Source organism: Nothoprocta perdicaria, unplaced genomic scaffold, assembly GCF_003342845.1.
Source record: "Nothoprocta perdicaria isolate Ctin4 unplaced genomic scaffold, notPer1 scaffold_263, whole genome shotgun sequence".
Classification (NCBI taxonomy): Eukaryota; Metazoa; Chordata; class Aves; order Tinamiformes; family Tinamidae; genus Nothoprocta; species Nothoprocta perdicaria.
Window position 1 is genome coordinate 728,419 of NW_020455492.1, and position 17,430 is coordinate 745,848.

Sequence of the window (17,430 nt, forward strand, 5' to 3'; positions counted from 1 at the left end):
AAACATTATGCCACGATGACAAAAATATAGTAATTCGTGTTAAACTGCTGCCTAAAGTGAGGGTTTTTTCCTAACCACATCTAATTTATACTTATCAACGCAAGCACCCTTCCATAATCAATGGTTTTATTATTCTGAAAAGAAAAAGTCAACTCAAAATGTTACATTAAAATGATAGACACAGGGCCAGCTGTGGGGAGATTAGGTACAAATTGTTCACAGATGTATTTTTTTAATTATTATTATTGGCTATGTTCCACAGCACAGGGGGAGGGGAGGAAGGAGGGAGGGAGGAGGAGGAGGAGGAGGAGGAGGGAATCTGAAACTTACGGGTTGACCTCCCCACCATCTGTGATTGAATTTCTCTCGCCCTCGAAGATTGAAGCTGGCATCAAACACTGGGTCATACATCGAATTGCCAACGATTCCATGTGATTCAGGATAGAGTCCCTTTGTGCAGAAGGAGATTAATTAGTAAAACACTAATGCACACAAATCCAGTTCTCCATAGCTATCCACAAATACCACTAAATTATGTTAAAATAGGTATCCTAAAAATTGGTAACTGCATGCCAGAAAATATTTTCATTTTAAGATAAGCACATTTAAAACTGACTAGGAATTAAAGCAGTAGGAGATGATTGAATTGTGTTAAGAAGCACAAAAGCTCCCATTACTGGATACTTTAAAGTATTTTCACACTGGATAAAGTTTGTTCAGAGCCATCTAAAGTAAGCAAAAATTTATGAAAAGGAGATTGATTTGAAGTTTCAGTTTCTCTCCATGAATACCCTTTCTAGAAACAGTAATTCATTCTTTGGTGGCAAGAGTAATACTGAACATTTCCATTTTATAAAGTTTTATCTTCACCAGAGCCTCATGAGATAAGGGTTATTCCCAAGAAGAAACTGAGGCAAATCACCCAGAGCCAGAGCTACACTGCACAATTTCACCAGCATTAAAGGTGATATAAGAGGCTACTTTTATCCTGTCCTTTTATCCTGATCCTGGCCCTCAGCCCCCTCCCGTCCCCAGTCCCCAACTATTTATTTCTCATTTCTCTTCCCTGTTAAAATTTGTGCAAAGGCTGCAGCCAACAAGGAAAGAAGGAAAAAAAAAAAAAAAAAAAAAAGGAAAAAGAAAAAGAAAGAGGAATTGAGCATTGCCACCAGGGTATCCAGACATATGCAGGAGCTGTAAGAAGTGACCCTGGCTGCTAGGGCAGCCCCAGTGGCTGCAGCCACTCCAGCAGATGAACAACTGCTGGTTGTATTCTGCTGGTTGCACTTCTCTTTTTTTACCCCCCTAGAAAATCTGTGACCTATAATTACACAGCAGTACAAACAACAGCAAAAGCAGGCCTGAGAAAGCACAAGGAAGMTGTAACATGGTGCAGAGTGGTGAGATATACTTTATCGGAGAACTTCAAAATGTTCAGGAAAATACTTATATAATATCTGTATAATATCTAACTGACAGCAGAACAGGTTGGACAGCCAAGTAGTTTTAATTTAAAAAAGAAATCCACACTTTTATCATCAAAAAAGGAAAAATGCTTCCCAGAGACTTACAGTGGCAAGGGTGTACAGGTTGGGGAAGGTTTTTGTCGGGTATACAGGTCTCATATAAGGAGAATGTGTGCCACAAGATCCTGAAAAAGTCAATAGTGAAGGCAAACATTAGGATGTGAAGCCAGCATGCACTGAAAACAAAAATAAAACATGTCATTTGCTTACAGCAGAAGTAAACTGCAGAAATGGGTTAAATTTTAACCAAGTCAAAGGAACACCCTGCACTATGACAGTGGTCAGTCTTCCCACAGGACAGGGCCCTCGGGCACTCTTTGTGCTTTACAGATCCCAACTAAAATTATAACRCAGCTGAAGGAAACCAACTGAGTTTCCATAGAGTTCTTCCTTTTGCATCAGCCTCTTTCCAGATCCAAAGCGATTATAAGTATCTTGCTATTAAATAAAAGAGCAAAAGAAAAACAGACGAATTTTAAGTGACAAATGCAGCAAAGCTTCAGTTTCACAACAGGCTTGGGCCACAGCTGCCCTGATGGCTACACAAAAACAAGGGCCAGCACATAGTACTGGAAAAATCACCTTTTAAGAGTAGGGGCACATGCACAAACTACTGTGTCAGCCTGGGAAGCTCAAACACACAGCGCACTTGGGTTCCTGCAAAAACTTCTTACCTTTAATGTTCTCATCTCCAACTCAAATGGAAAATGTGGGGTCATCTCCCCACCAGACTRTAAGAGTGTATGGTACATACCATGTACTGGAGATTGATTTCTTCTCTGACTAAAAGTTGACTTTACCTGCCCTGAGCAGCATTCCCAAAGGAAGCAGCTCTCTTCCCACTCTGATTGCCCTTCAAGCTCTCAGCCATGAGTAGATGCCAGCTAAACCAACTTTCATGGGAAAGAAAAAGATTTAATCTTTTAATCTGAGGCAGAAGGGCCCTGTTTTCAGCTCTTTTTCCAGCCAGCACCACAATGACGTTTGGTCCTAAACAAACCACCAGAACAACTGGGCTGCAAGAGGTGACCCTGTGTTCACTATAAGGAAACACATGTACTTACTCAGTTTTTCAATATTGGGCATGACCTTGTTCCCTTTCTTCATATATGACGCACGGAAACCATCAACAGAGAAGATGATCAAAGGAGGACGAACAAAGCTAGAAGCAAAACCAGAAGGACTGTGAGGGCAGCATTTCAAAATGATTTATTTTTTTTATTTCCACATGCTTATAGCAASCCCTGAGAATATAAAGAACAGATACTGCAAGTGCTATATGTCTGTAATTTTTTTGCTTACGTAACAGATCTACATAAACTACTAATATTCATGTTTAGTGGTATCCAGGGTTCAGCTGTGGTCAGTCAAGAGGCTGAACTCCAACAAAAAAAACATCCTCCCTGAAAGGGGATGGAAGCTAAAAGTGTACAGCCAATAAAGCCAAGTGCTTATAGAAGGAGGTTGAGGAAAAAAAAAGATGAGTAAGTGGGAGTACTCAACCTAGCACACAATTTGTTTTTAAAATATTCTACTTCATGTCTTCTGGTCTTCACTCCATGCACACAAAACGTGGTGTTTTACCTCTGCTCTGTTACAGAATCCCAGGATGGTTGAGGTTGGAAGGGACCTCTAGAGATCATGTAGTYCAACCCCCTGCTCCAGCAGGGACACCCAGAGCACGGGGCACAGGGCGGCATCCAGGCCGGTTTGGAGACCTCCAGAGAAGGAGACTCCACAACCTCCCTGCGCAGCCTGTAACCTCTGCTGCCYTATGTCTGCTCTATGGGCAGAGCCTGTTCTCCCATACTAGAGATTACCATATTCCGYATTATCTTATTCTGCTTTCATTACTATTTGTATGAGGAACCGAGCCCAGCGAAGCACAGATGTGCCCAGGACACACTGGGGCATTTGAGGTTAGTTGCTCGCTGGTGGATAAGCCATCGTTGGAGTCACCACAAGACTGGTGCTCCTGCCTCCTCCAACCTGGCTCCTCACCACGCAGYCTGAGCTGGGGCATGGCACAGCACCTTAGTAAGTACTTAACATCAAGGATAACTGCAAGCCAATTGGCTTCAAAAATACTTACGTTATTCAAGTTATTCACATGCTTGAGTACCTCAGTAAATCAAGGCCAAAGCCTCTCACACAGTAAAATAGCTCTGAACTGTGCTCACAAGCGGCTCAATCTAAATTTTATTGAAATGAGAAAAACATTTCCATTGATTTAAGGAAGCTGGGTACCTGGGAAGTGGGGCAGGAAGATACTTTTCACCAGCAAGTGATGAAAGATTAGAGTTCAAGCCCATGTATCACACATCACTGCTCATCCAGAACTTTAATGGGAAATGAGTTATAAATGGATAATTACAATATCCAAAACAAAACACAGAAAAACAAAGGACTGCAACAAACCCACAGCTGTTCAGCAAAGAAACTGCAAGGCCAGCAAAGAAATTCTACGCTCAAAGGCCCAGAGTAGAGCACAGGACTTTGTTAAACTTGCTTTGAGGTTGCATGCAAAACACTTACCCTGCTGGACATTCAGGAGTCTTTATTTCTTCGCAATCATCATCTACCCAGTGAGTTTCCCCTATCAGGAAAATCACATCATTGTTTTAAAAAAATTCTATGGACACAGCTATAGGTTTTACAGAATATTTAAAAATAAAATTAAATAAGTCTATTTCCAGTTAATGGACCATCTTTCATACCCTCAGTGAATAATGATGAGGTCTCTTGTACAATGCTGAATAAGAGACCTGCTTATACTTGATTAACAAAGAACATTCAGACCAGCACTGCTATAACTAGGCCTTAAAATTGGAGCTAAAGGTATCCTTTTGACTGCAGGAGACAGTGGTAAAACTTTGGAGACAGTGGTCATCTATTTATTTTTATTTTATTATTATTTTTGATCTGTCAAAAAGGCAGTGCTGCTTCTGGCTGTGAATTCCTACCCTCCTTCCCACTAGTTCTGATGTCTCCATGAGCTCATGCAGCTGGCTTAAGTCACAAAACAAAACTCATTCTTGGGAAGAAAAACAACCCTAAATAGCTTCCAGCTGGTTTAGAGAGCTGATCAGCTTATGGAAGGAGCAGGTGAGACTCAGACACAGCTACAAAAGCATTAATATTCTTTCAGAGCTAAATTATTTTCAATTATGTTGTATAAGCAACTATTTTAGGGTTTTTTGTGTGCTACTGAATGCTGAATATAGAGCAGATAATCACCTGCACTTTCACAAGTCAACTGAAAAGCAAATTATTAATTAATGAGACTCACTTCCTGAACCTGGCACTATTAGAGGAACTGCAGTTCAATTAAAAAGGTAGAACAGAAAGCACCAAAGAAAAGAGCTGCAGGAAATGTGTCCAACAGCAATTCTAATTGACCATGGCAGGAGTGGAGGAAAGATTTCCAAAAAAAAAAAAGAAAGAAAAAAAAAAAAGAAAAGAAAAAGAAAAAACACTATCCTTAGATAGACAGAGGCATGAATAAAGAGGAAATACTGTTCTCACATAAGGCTTATTCCTGTCAGACTGCCAGGGTCATAGGGATCATTTGTTATTAGCCAATCAAACAAAGATTATGGACATGAAAGCAGGAGACATGTGAATTCCTCAGTCTTGACCCTTGTAAAAGGGAGCACACACAAAAAATGCAAGAACTGAGAACTCTACCAGCATTTAAGCAGGCTCAGCCTTGGGTTTCTTTGGAGAAGGGAGGAATTTAGTCTACTGATACCTCCCATTTTGATTCCCAACAGCAAAACTCAAGCAGAGAAGAAAAGCCCAATTTTAGTATCTAGATCTGGACTATTACCATCTTCTAAACTTATGCAGTTGACCAGTAGAAGTGTGAAGGGCAAAATTTCAAACTTTATCCCCCCCTACAATTGAAATAAAAAAGGACTAACAACTAGCTGAGATCCAAAAGTGAGATTACAAAAGTGAGATTATTTAAGACTTATCACTAAGAACCAGAACATACATTATACAAGGTAGGACATGTTTCAAAGATATCAGGCTACAGGATGAAAATTAAGGTTTCACAGCCCATCCATCACATGGTGCAGGCCATATAGTGGCTGTAGTGTGTCTGGACAGTGGCATGGTCACCCTGACCATGCCACCTGGAGCCTATGCCATGGGGGAACCCATTTGGGAATCATAGTCCTTGTATTCCCCACAAGAAACAAAAGATTCAACTTTTGGGCCAAGTCATTTGAGAAGAAGCCTTTCAGACAGAGATAACATCTAGCAATGCTCAGCTCTTTCAAAATCCTAAGGTATCTCTCCTCTCTCTGTGATGCAGACAAGTGTATCCAAACTTCTTTGTGTTCTCCTTTAAACCCTTCTTTGTGCACCCAACCCTCTTCTCCTCCCACCAACATTTCTGCAGGCAAATACAATCAGAAGAAGCAATACAATCATCAGAAGATTGGAAGTATCCATCTCTTTTGAAGTCCAAAAAGTTAGTTTAGTTCTCCATATATTCTTCCCTCCTTCAAAAAATGAGACAAAGTAAGGAGAGGAGTCCTCCTTTAGAAGAACACTTTGTACCCATAAGGATGCCTTCTATCACATTTAGAAAGTGCAAAGACCTACCTTTGCAAACGACTTGGTAATTAGTACAACAATCTCCTCTACTTAAGCAGTCTTCAGAGCAGTGACAAGCATTGTCATCATTCCTGGTTTCTCCACAGCGATCCTTGGTACATTCCCAGCCCCGAGCTAAAATATTCACAGGGTAAGCAAGAATGAGAGATTTTAATCAAAACAAAAAAGTACTCACTCAAGCCATAATGACTCTAGTCGTTAAAGCTGGATCTAAACTTTATGGCCCTATTTTAGTGAATTCAAGACCTCTGTAGAACGCTTGTTGACCATAAACAAAAAGGATCCTTGTGTCCTGCAGATGCAGGAAGTTTCCTCCATCCACACACAAGTGTTTCCAACCCCCATGTGTTGTATCCCAAGTTTGTTACAAACTGAATGCCAGCAAAGATGCAACTAGTGGGGAAAAAAAAAAAAAAAAAAAGACTCCTGAACTGGTGGGAAAAAAAAAAAAAAAGACCCCTGAAAGATATGTGGAGGGGCCTGGAGCATAAACTAAAAACACTGGTGTTTCTCAGGCACTTTATTCTTTTTCTCTTTTTTTCTTTTTCTACTATTAGAGAGTCCTAGTTAAATTAATGGAAAATGGAGAAAATTAAAATGTAAAAACATTACATGCAAACTGGTGCTTTGCTCATTATCAGTTTACCATTCACAGAGACAGAAGGCACTTTCTAATACCTCAATTGGTGAGATTTAGCACCAACCTCAGGAAAAGAAAAAAAAGAAAGAAAGAAAAAAAACGAAGAATTGCTTTCCAAGGAAATTCATGATTGAGAAGCACTCCAGCTTTTCTCATCTTTTGAATGAAGTCAGGATCTAAGGGCCTGTCTGAATTACGGCGTTCTCTCACAGGTACCACATTACTTGACTTTAATTCTGAGGGACTTTTATGTAAGTTTTGCACCAAGCAACAGAAAACTTTAAAGCTCACTTTAGACAACATGTACCCAGCAAAACCACTGTAAACCAACTCTCTGTACCTTCTCACCAAAACCTTGTCCTCACTGTGGGGCTTCTTTCTATAAATCTATAATATTTACGAACAGTAAAAGTAACAGCTGTCTTAATAAATACCTATGGAAGTATACAATAATTTACATAAAAGTTCTAATTTACACAGCAGTTCTAAGAGCTACACAGGGATCTATACATGTATATGGATATGGTACATATAGAACCAAAACTCTCTTCTTTTATAGCAAACATTTTCTATTGTGCTGAAAAGCTTCAGAGCCATTCAGAGCCACTCAGTAGCCTATTATACACAAGGGGGAAAAAAAAGCCTTTTGGACTTGAACCAAACCATTTTTTCTAATCAGATTAGCCCATAATTTTTGGTACCAAGCTATTGAAATTATATGATATTATATAATTATATATAGAACTGAGCAAGTCAGGACTTCCAAACATGGCGCATGCACAGGGCAATAATATCTTTAATCATCTCAGGCTTCTTTTCTGGCTGTTCTGTAGTTCTTTGATAAAGCAGGAAAAAGTTTAACAGTAGAAGTAGAGGGCACCTGTGTCAACTCTGACCACTGTACAAACATTCAAGGAGATGGGTACAACTAATAACCTAAATGCAGCATGCTAAGAAATAAAACATAACTCATGCCTCTCTTTGAAGTTGTCCTTGCCTATGAGTCATTTAAAAAAAAAGGGAAAATGAACTCAGTGCTGTATTTCCATTCCCCAGGGCCCAGTGAATTGTGGCTGAACATTTCTACCAGCCCATGTGTTACATGTATCCTGACATCTGGAAATAAGAGTCTGGAGCGCTGGTAACAAGCTCACTGTGTCACCTGGGGCTCCCTTCGAGGGGACCCACACAGAGGTGCTCACAGGCACAACCACAACGCATAGCCCACACGTTTCCCTGCCCAAACACCAAGTTTCTTTCTTGCGGGAGAGAACGAGGGCTGGCACCAGCAGAGCAGTGCCCCAGCTTCACCATGGCCATTTGCACCCTAAGCTGGAGGGGAAACGGGCGCCTGAATGCTGGGCATTGATTGAAGGAGCATCACAGGCTCTTGGCACGTGGGGGCTGTTGCCTTTTTCTACCTGCAAACTGAGCACTAAGGAGCAATGAGGACATGTCCCCGTGCTCTTTGTGAGGAGATGGGGCTGCACGCTGGCCAGGACAGCCTGCCAGGAGGGGCAGGACCATCATGCGGGATACGGCAGGATGYGCTGGCTCACAGCAGCAGGTCGGGCCACCCACATGCGCTGGGTGTTAGGAGCCCCATCGTACCTGTCTTTAAGCACAGCTCATCAAAGTCGAAGCAGCAGCTGTTGTAGCTCTTGCAGAGGTTGTCGCAGCGGCAGCCAGGAGGCTCTGCCTCTTGAAGTTCAAAGCATCTGTTTTTGCACGAGCCAGAGGTACTGATCCAGGGGGAATCTGACAGGACTGTGTGGAACAAGAAACAGGGCAACATCCGTCAGGCCAGCAGCAGCGGGATGCGACTGCTCAACCCAGAGCCACCCTGGTGAGTGAAACCGCAGCTGTCTCGGTAGGCGCAGGGAGGAGAGGAGGAAGAGAAGGCTGGTTAGCAAGAGCAAAGCAAAAAATAGCTAATAARTTCCAAAAAGGCTGCTCTTTTTGGAGAGAAAATGGGAAAAGCAGCATGCTTTGATAACACCCTGCAAAGGGACCTGGCTTCACCTCCAYGATGAGCAAGCCATCATGAGCAGTGCACTGAGGTCTCCAAAGAGACTCAGTGCATGAATGCACTGAGGTCTCCCAAGAGACCAGGTTCCAGGAGCTGCAGGGACTCCTTGGAGGCAGGCCTTAGCTTGCAGAAGCTGAGGAYATTTTCATGGCTCGCTGGGCAGTTCGCTTCACAGAGGGTTGCCAATAATCTACCTGCAGTCAGCAGCACTTGGCCTGCTATGCTGCAAGGCGCCAATCCAACATCAAGCATGAAAGAAACCTGTGAGGTGCTCTATAAATTAATGGTGAAGTAAGGCCAGGCTTTCCAGTGGGCTTCTGCAGAGCATGAAATGATAATATCTAAGCAATGATACAGAGGTATGTAAGACTTCAGTGTATTTGATGCCTTTAACTAAATGAGAGACTGCCAGTCAATAGCCATGAAAACCATTAGACTTCAATAATCTCTTAGTAAAGGTCCTTGTTGTGAGAGCTGATGTGTGCTTTCTTGCTCTTTTCTAAAAGATTTGGTCTTTTCTACATTTATCTTGCTCTTTTCTCAAAGATTTGGTCTTTTATACATTTATCCTATTGTTCATTCTAATCCTGCAACACTATGAGAGCTCCATGGCAGTTTATATAAAGTAGAAAAAAAAAACTTTGCTGCTGTCTAAAGTTAATGATGTTTTATGAAATAGACTGAAGCAAATGTAATTATTCTAAAGAAACAGAGGTATTCCAAGGAAAATTTCACAATGTCTTTTGTTCCTTGAGAGGCCTATTAAAATTAGGACTTTGAAATTTTCTTGGGGTTTGTTTTCTTTTAAACCATGTTTTGGTTTTGGCAAAGCTCAACACAATTAGCAATACAGTTTTAAGAGAACTGATGCAATGGTACTTTTCGGAAATACTTACTCTGGTCTTTTTTCATATATACGTATTTTCCTGCTCTGTTCCATAGCTGGAAATTTAGTCTCTGCATAAACTGAGGGATAATGCCAACTTATTTAGGAAGAGATTATCCCAACACTTTTAGAGAACATGTGAAGGAAGATGAAGGAGGAGTTGGGAAGTGACACTGCAGTTAAAGCTGATCTCTCACCAACTCTGAACTCCAGCCCTACTATTCTACCACTGGCACTGGTCAGGCACCAACTCAAACCATTATAGGTGCCTTGTACTGGCAAAAAATTAAACCTACAAGAAGATAATGCCAAAAAAAAAAAAAAAGCCATGGTTACAATCTTGGATCATGACAGCAGCAAGGCATATTCTAGAAAAGGTAACAGTAGACAGCTGTGTTGACCTCCCTTGCTTTTGTGTGATTTTAAGTCAAGTCAGTAATGTTTGTAGCAAATAACAGTGGCATATTCACAATTAAGTTTTACTCTGTAGTCACATACCCTGCAAGCATGTCCTTAATGAGTCATCAATATTTCAGCCACCTGGAACTCCAACTTGCTAACGACGGTGTATCTGTTTGGGCAGCTCATGGACCACTACTTTCTTTGCTCAAATGAACATTCCACAAAGCGGTGTTAGAAAGTAATCATAGGAGAATTTTTCAAGATATGCTAACACTCCAATTGTCTTAATTGGATAGTTGATTGTACTAAATGCTCTTGAAGATCTGTTGCTGTTGCTCTTCTAATATCATCCTCTTGGAAACTAGATAGTTTATMTTGTCATCAAAATCACAGATGCAGTAAGTTGCAAATCTCAACCCCAAAACTATTATGTATTAACATATGCTATCTATCCTTTAAAACTGTCATTTCAAATGGATGCTATATCTAATCATCTTTAAATGAGAGAGGGACCATTTAATTAGATTTAAAAAAAATCCAACACATGTTTAGAAGAAAAAGTGTTAAAATCTGACTGCACTAGAAGAAACTGCCCATGGAGCTGGTGGAATCCCCGGCACTGGAGATATTGAAGAATGGGTTAGGCAAAGGCCTGTCAGGAGCAATTGAGAACTTGGGATRCGGAGAAGGTCTAAATAGCCTCCAAGTCCCTCCAGTCCATCTCCTACGACTGCAAGAAGGATTACGATCTTACGTAAGAAGGTACATAAAYTACCTGGCTAACTAGTCAATTTGTGGTTTTTTGTTTCCACATTTCTGACAACCATGAGCTACAGTTTATTACTGATGTGACAAATTATCCAGAATGTCTTAGCACTTTCAAGTCATACCTCTTGAGTCAGTGCAAAACATTTTACATATAGCAACACAAAGAGGACGTGGTTTAACTCCTCTGATCACTGAATACATTAAGCTTGTTCCATTGTTTATTACACTTGACCTTGCCTTTGCGGCCAGGCCAGGATTTTCAGGTCGTGCACAATGCCATGGCATGGCTACTGGTGCATGCAGAGTAGTTGCAAAGTATATCATGAGGAGCTACATCCATGGGGTGCATTTCAGTTTAACAGAAGCCCCTGCATGGAGCAAACTCACAAAATTTCAAAACCACTTTAAAAACTCCTGCTTTCCTCCACAGCTCCTGCCTTCATACCTGCCCCTACACAGCCAAGCAGACCTCAACATAAAGATCTTTCCATTCTTAAGTAATACACCTTTTCATATCTTTTCCCATACTTTTTTTTTTCAGCCAAGTAAGCTGAAAACAACCATCTCCTAAGCATGAAGGATGATGTTTTATCTCATGTGTCCTAGATTAAAGAACTTTCATGGGGCATGAGTGCCTTCCTGATTTAGCTCATGAAGGTTATCATGTTTCCACTGTGAATGTGTTATATTCACCTTGGAAAGCACCCTATCAAATTACTTGGTCTGATACCAAAAAAAAAAAAAAAAAAGAAAAAAAGAAAAAAGTCAATGAAGTCAATTTACTTCAAGTAATATTTCAGTCATAGGGTTTACTTTATAGACATGCTTACATAGTCCTTCCATGAAGGAGGCTACCTGGTAAGAAGTTGCCATTTCCAGCTTATATGGATTGACTAAATAGCTGAATGTCTAGAAGACTCTAGAACATAAGTCTTGCTACATATTCATATTATGCTACATGCATATTATGCTACATGCATATTACATTTTATTTCTGTGGAATGCCATTGCAATAATTAAATTTCAATGGAAAGCCACATAAAGTAAAAATGCACCTATCCATAGCAATACAAGAGAGACTGGACTCCCTTATTAATGACATCCATAAAACTGTAACAAGGAGAAGAAGGAAAACTTCACTTTACTAGAATGCTGCTTCTTTGGAGATTTAAGCTATCATCCTGCCCTGAACAAGAAGCGTGCTTCAAGAGACTATTAAGAATATTTTTTTTTCTGAAAGCGCTTAACAAGAAATCTGGAAGACTCATACAGCAAATAACTTACAAAGGCAATCTTATGAAAAAGTAGCAGCCTCAATTCTCCTATTTCCTTGATCTACAGAGTTTAAGTCAAGCTTATTTCAATGAAATCTTTTGTTAGGTACAAACAATAAACATCTCAAATGTATATAGAGGTAGATAGGAACACTGCAAAAAGAGAACAAGAGATTTTCTTTCTTTTTAGCCATTATAGCAGTCAGGGAACAAAACTGTATTGGTTTTTATTCGTAGAGGAATTCTACACCAGATTAAAAATGAAATTCGCGTATTATCAAGGCATAACCCTGGAGAAATAACACACCRGTTCTTAAAGAGACAGTGTTTTGTCAGGACAAAATAGTTCACTCTAAGCACCAAGAAACTGAAAATATATAAGGCAAGGCAGAGTGGAGCTGAAAAAAAACATACAGGAGTCTCTTATTCTGCATGTTTCATGGCACTGGCTTTCTGATGAAGCACCCTGGGAGCCACGCAACTATGAGAGTCAAAGCAGATTCCCTGATCAGTCTTTTTGTCTCCCTAAAGCAAGGCACATGCTCCAGCACAACAGCTTCCTTTCTTTTTCAGACAGGTGAGGCTATAAAATCTTACTCCTAGGTATCACATCCAAAGTGTTAACTGAAATAAAAATAATTAGACTAGCCTGAGAGCCCTCCCTGTCTTTTACTATTCTCACCTCTAGTCTCACTCTAGATTTAGACTGCTTCAATGCCAGGGTCTGGTCCAATCCCAAAACAAGTAAATGTTCCCTAGATTGCCCCAAACACCATCTTCTGTCTTGCAAGACACCCCGTATTTCTTGCTGTTCTCCAGGGATGCTGAGCTAAGCCTCCTGCTACTGGAAATAGCTGCTGTTCCCAGCTTTGTGGCACTGAGCAACATGCTGGTGCCTCAGCAGAGCTGACACCAATGAGCTGCAACTGGTCCCAGCACGAGACCTTGGGGAGGGCTGTAGAAGTGGCCTGAACAGCCCTGCCCCAACCTGCTGGCCATCTCCAGTAAAAGCAAAGCAACTGACAGTCTGGTGTTGAGGATATGAAATGCAAATCTTTCATGTCCCTATTACACATGTTGCCTAACTACTCTACAGTCAATGATCTAGGAGATAAACATAGAAGTAAATTTGATCTTTATTTTTTCCAGCAAACTTGTTTTACTGCTGTATAAAGGCCAAAAGCAATAGCCACTACCTTTTAGTCACCTAAAATGCCACTGCTCAGTGGACAGCAATTCTCACAGAAGACAGAGGAGAGGAGGGGAGTTCAGTACCAGGAGTCTAACACACTTGGGCCACACTAAACACATTTTAATGGAAACTCACACGCTATCATTACAGATATGTGCCCTCAGTGAATCGCTTTCATTTCAAGCGTATTAACCAGTACTGTCACCAACTACAGCTCTCCTGCCAGTCAAAGGAACAGAGAAACAACCCCAGCCTGCTTAATCATGACACTGATAAAAGGCATTTTTTCCACATTACATGTTTTTCAGCTTGGGCAATGCCTGAGCTCACAACACCTTGCACTGTGACAGCCACCTCTGTGCCAGGAGAGCCGGGAGCCCACCGGGCGCTCGCCTCCTTCATGCAGAGCCGGGACGGGACACGACATCTGCCACACGTCCCTTCCCTTCCCCAGRGGTGCCCCCAGCCCCCCGGATTGCAGAAACCCCTTGCCCGGCCGCCGCRGTCGGAGCAACCTGCTTCCCTGGGGCGTAGGAGGAACCTGCGCAGGGGGCAGCGGAGCCACCGAGGAGCCGGGTTTCCACCGGGCTGCAGGGGCTCCGTCCTAAAATAAGTGAGATTCTCCACAGTCACATGCACACAGAGCAAAAGTTTAAGTAAATAGGAGACCTATAGGTGAGTCCCAAAGGTCAACTGACTCCGGCTCGGCGAGTTATTTATTCTGCACTGTATGCTAGAGGGAAAAGGAACAGGCAAACTACTGTCTCGGGGTAGGAGTGGTTTCTAGCGGCCRTAGAGAGCGTAAGGGTGTCGCGATGCACAGCGTGCGGCGGTCACTGTACCTGAGACCGGGCCCTCATCCCATTCCTCAGATCTCCTGAACCGGTGTGCTGTAAATCCCATGCAGACATTTACTCCAAAGGCAAACGCAAATAACGATATAACCTGCAGAAACAGAAGAGCAAAGTGACTGGGCTGCGCCATACCCAGCGCTCGGAGGGTCCCCAGCGCGTCCCAGCCCCCCGCGCTGCCACYGCCAGCGTCGTCAGCCGCGCGAACCAGAGCGGGGCTATGAATAAAACATCTCCCTTTGCAGCTGAAACGCTCCTTTTTGTGGCAACTTTGTGCAGGGAGACGGGCTGCTTCTCCTCGGAAAGCCAAAGCGCTCCTTGCCTCCCTACCTGGTGCAGCTGGAGGCAGCTCCTGTGAGCCATACCCGAGGCGTCCCGCGCAGCCCTCGCAGCGGGCGCTCCTCTGCTTTATACGGAGCGCAGTGCTCTGTTTGCTCTGGACTCCGGGCTATTAGGCTACAACTAATCCCACCTGGTGAGGTTGACAGGCTCGTGTGATTTGTCCAGGGGGTGATTTCATCATGTTGCACTCGCAAATCGCAGCTCTGAGCGCAAGAAGCTCCCGGCATCATCTCTCGCTGCGCCCTCCCCCCCGAGGCGCGCACCCCGCGCGCGCACCCGCGCTTTTATGTGGTTTCCCCTGGCAGAGCCGCCTTGTCGCCCGGCGCTGCTGCCAACAGCCGTGCACGGCTCCYGCAGGCTCCTCCGAGAAGGAACACRGTTAAAAGAGAAACCAAATGGTTTTGCATCTGGCAGGAGCCAGCCAGGGGGGCTCGGCGGGGTCTGTGAAACGGGGATGTGCCGGTGGGGTCACCCTGCGCTCGCTCCCGGCCAGTGTCCCCAAACAGGGGGCTCAGAGCCAAGTCCAGCTCGTGGCCAAGCCGCCATCGTCACCCCCAGCAAGCTGCAGCGCTCACAGGTTTATTGGAACAGCTTGAAACCTCTGCTTTGGGAAAGGCAGGCAAGCGACACGCTCCCTCTGCCCCACATTTTGCCCCCAGAAATCCAGGCTGCACCGATAAGCTCAGCTATTTACCGACCTGATGAAAATGCTGCACAGAGGTACAGTTCGAAGCAGGGGCTTCAACATTACTTGCCAAGGCAAATTATTTACCAGTGCAGTTCACCCCCTTTTTGCCTGATGAAAGCTTCTTTCATTAAAGGGTTTACTAGCAATTACACTTAAAAGGACAGAGTCAAGGCTTGTGAGCCTGCAAAGGAACTTCGCTTCCTGGGGGACTTGTCCCTTACTGCATACCTGCACTGCAAACCCCAATCTCGTTTTCTTTATACCACGTTGCAGTGCCAAACACATGCAGTCCTGAGCTTTCTTTAGGAGTGCGCGATACCTACGGCAGTTATCTGTCCGTCCCCCCCCCACACACACTGTGTAGCCTTGCAAGGCAGGGGCTAAAAACCCCTGCTCTTTGCAACGCACATCTTATCGGAGTGCCACCCTCGGCCAGGAGCGGATCCTTTTTTATGCAGCTTGCTAGGGCAAAGCGGCTCCATTGTGCAGCTGTATCTTTCCCCTGCAAGCCTCCGGGAAATGCGATTAGGCTGGGAAGGGCGCGATCTTGCCCACTGCGGGACATTGTATTCCTCTGCTCCGCGCTGCCCAGGGAAGGGGCATAAAGCTAAGACCCAGCTCCTCATTTTCACTTCACCACTGGCTCATTGGAAGTGAGGTAGGCGGCTGAGCCAAAGGTGATCTTCTACTAAAAAGAAGTGCCCAGAGAGCTAAAGAAATAGAATTACCAGCAATTTTACTAGCTTTCCTACAAAATCCTTAGTCTCTGATGTATCCTGCATTTAAACATCTGCATCCCATGAACTAGGTAAGTACAGTAGCATAAGAGAAACAAAACACATCACAAAAAAAATCCTAAGAAGTGCTGCATATCACAGTTAGTGAAGTTCACAGTGGCAGAATAATAATAATAAAGGCAGAACATGGGACTTTGAAAACTCAGCATTTTTCTCAGCCCAAGACTCTTGCCTTGCCGCTTATCTAGGCAAAACAGCAGAAGTTTCAAATCTGAGGACCAGTTCTTAGTGCCCAGTCTAATGCACCCAGCCTCATTTTTGGCTGTCTTGGACACCTGCAGCTCCTGTACATCTTCTTACTCTTCTTATATGTGCAGGTGCTCACTTTTTTTCTGAAGAAAAGTTCCCAGCTAAGCTGAAAATGGCAACCCAGAAAAATAAAGCATCAAACAAAGACAAACCACAGCAGCACACACGTTGCAGTCTAATTTGAGAAAGCACCTCTCATTCATTCATGCATGTAACCTCTCTGGAGTTGGTAAAAAGCTGAAAAATCACATTACATGAGGAGCTTGTTTTAATTTTCCTGGTCCATATGACAAGTATGTTAACATTAATTCATCTTCTTTGTTATCCTTCAAGAACAAAATGGTTCACTGCTGGGTCCACTGATAAATACCTTTATAATTGGCAATTAATAATCATTACTTGTCAAAATAAATTCTACTGTTTAAAAACATAATAAAGAAGCAATAATACATAATGCATTTCTGAATAATATTATTCAGCAAAAAACAGAAACAGAATGCAGAGATCCACTGCAAGTTTTAGGGCTTAAATGAAACACACTAAAAAAGGAAATTCATCAAAATCAATCGAATGAGAAAGTCCTATTATGTGCAGCAACATTGGTTGCTGCGCATAAGGACTGGCCTTTGGCTTTTACAGCTGTTTTCTATAACTGATGTTACTGATTGTTTAACTCAGAATGCAAAACTTCTAAGCAGCCACTAGGTGACACTTTGAATGAGAAGTTTATATTGTGGCTAACTCCCCAGAGCTAGAACTGTTTCTTCTCTGCTGCTCCATAGAGTTAATATAAGAAAGGCAGCATTTACCGTCTATTGAAAATCTGTTTTTTCAATGACAGTTTTTTAATGAGAAAAGAAAATGCAGAGAAACTATGTTGGCTAAGGCTGGGTGGACTCTGGAGGAACGAGGATTTCTGTCTGCCTGTCCAGATTTTACACGGCTGGGTGCAGCTTGGGATCGCCGAGGGGTGGCAGTGGCGAAGCTGCCAAGTGCCTTGGCAGCAGGACCAGGAAGGTGAAGGCCTCTTCTTCAAAACATCTCTGGGTCCTCCTCTGCTTCCACACACCTTCCATGTCCAAATGTGCCCATGAAAAAAAGACCAGTTGGGCACACAAAAAGGCAATTTCGGAGAACAAAACGTTCTGGTGAACTATGGA

The 17,430-nt window shown here is 42.9% G+C and overlaps 1 protein-coding gene across 4 annotated transcripts in view; it reads right to left on the bottom strand.

Moving 5' to 3' along the window:
• Positions 1-17,430, bottom strand: part of ENPP2 (ectonucleotide pyrophosphatase/phosphodiesterase 2) — a 66,208-nt gene that overhangs the window by 40,127 nt on the left and 8,651 nt on the right. The window contains exons 1-8 of one of the 4 annotated variants that reach the window (XM_026040740.1): positions 14,667-14,787; positions 14,186-14,288; positions 8,404-8,559; positions 6,141-6,266; positions 4,062-4,122; positions 2,591-2,688; positions 1,572-1,651; positions 331-450 (exon numbers count right to left, since the gene is read on the bottom strand). In XM_026040740.1, coding sequence (XP_025896525.1) covers positions 331-450; positions 1,572-1,651; positions 2,591-2,688; positions 4,062-4,122; positions 6,141-6,266; positions 8,404-8,559; positions 14,186-14,288; positions 14,667-14,717 — 795 coding nt within the window. In that variant the 5' untranslated portion in view covers positions 14,718-14,787. Of the gene's footprint in view, positions 1-330; positions 451-1,571; positions 1,652-2,590; positions 2,689-4,061; positions 4,123-6,140; positions 6,267-8,403; positions 8,560-14,185; positions 14,289-14,524; positions 14,788-17,430 lie in introns of those variants that run through there. The other 3 variants (XM_026040741.1, XM_026040739.1, XM_026040742.1) reach the window with 3 other exon arrangements.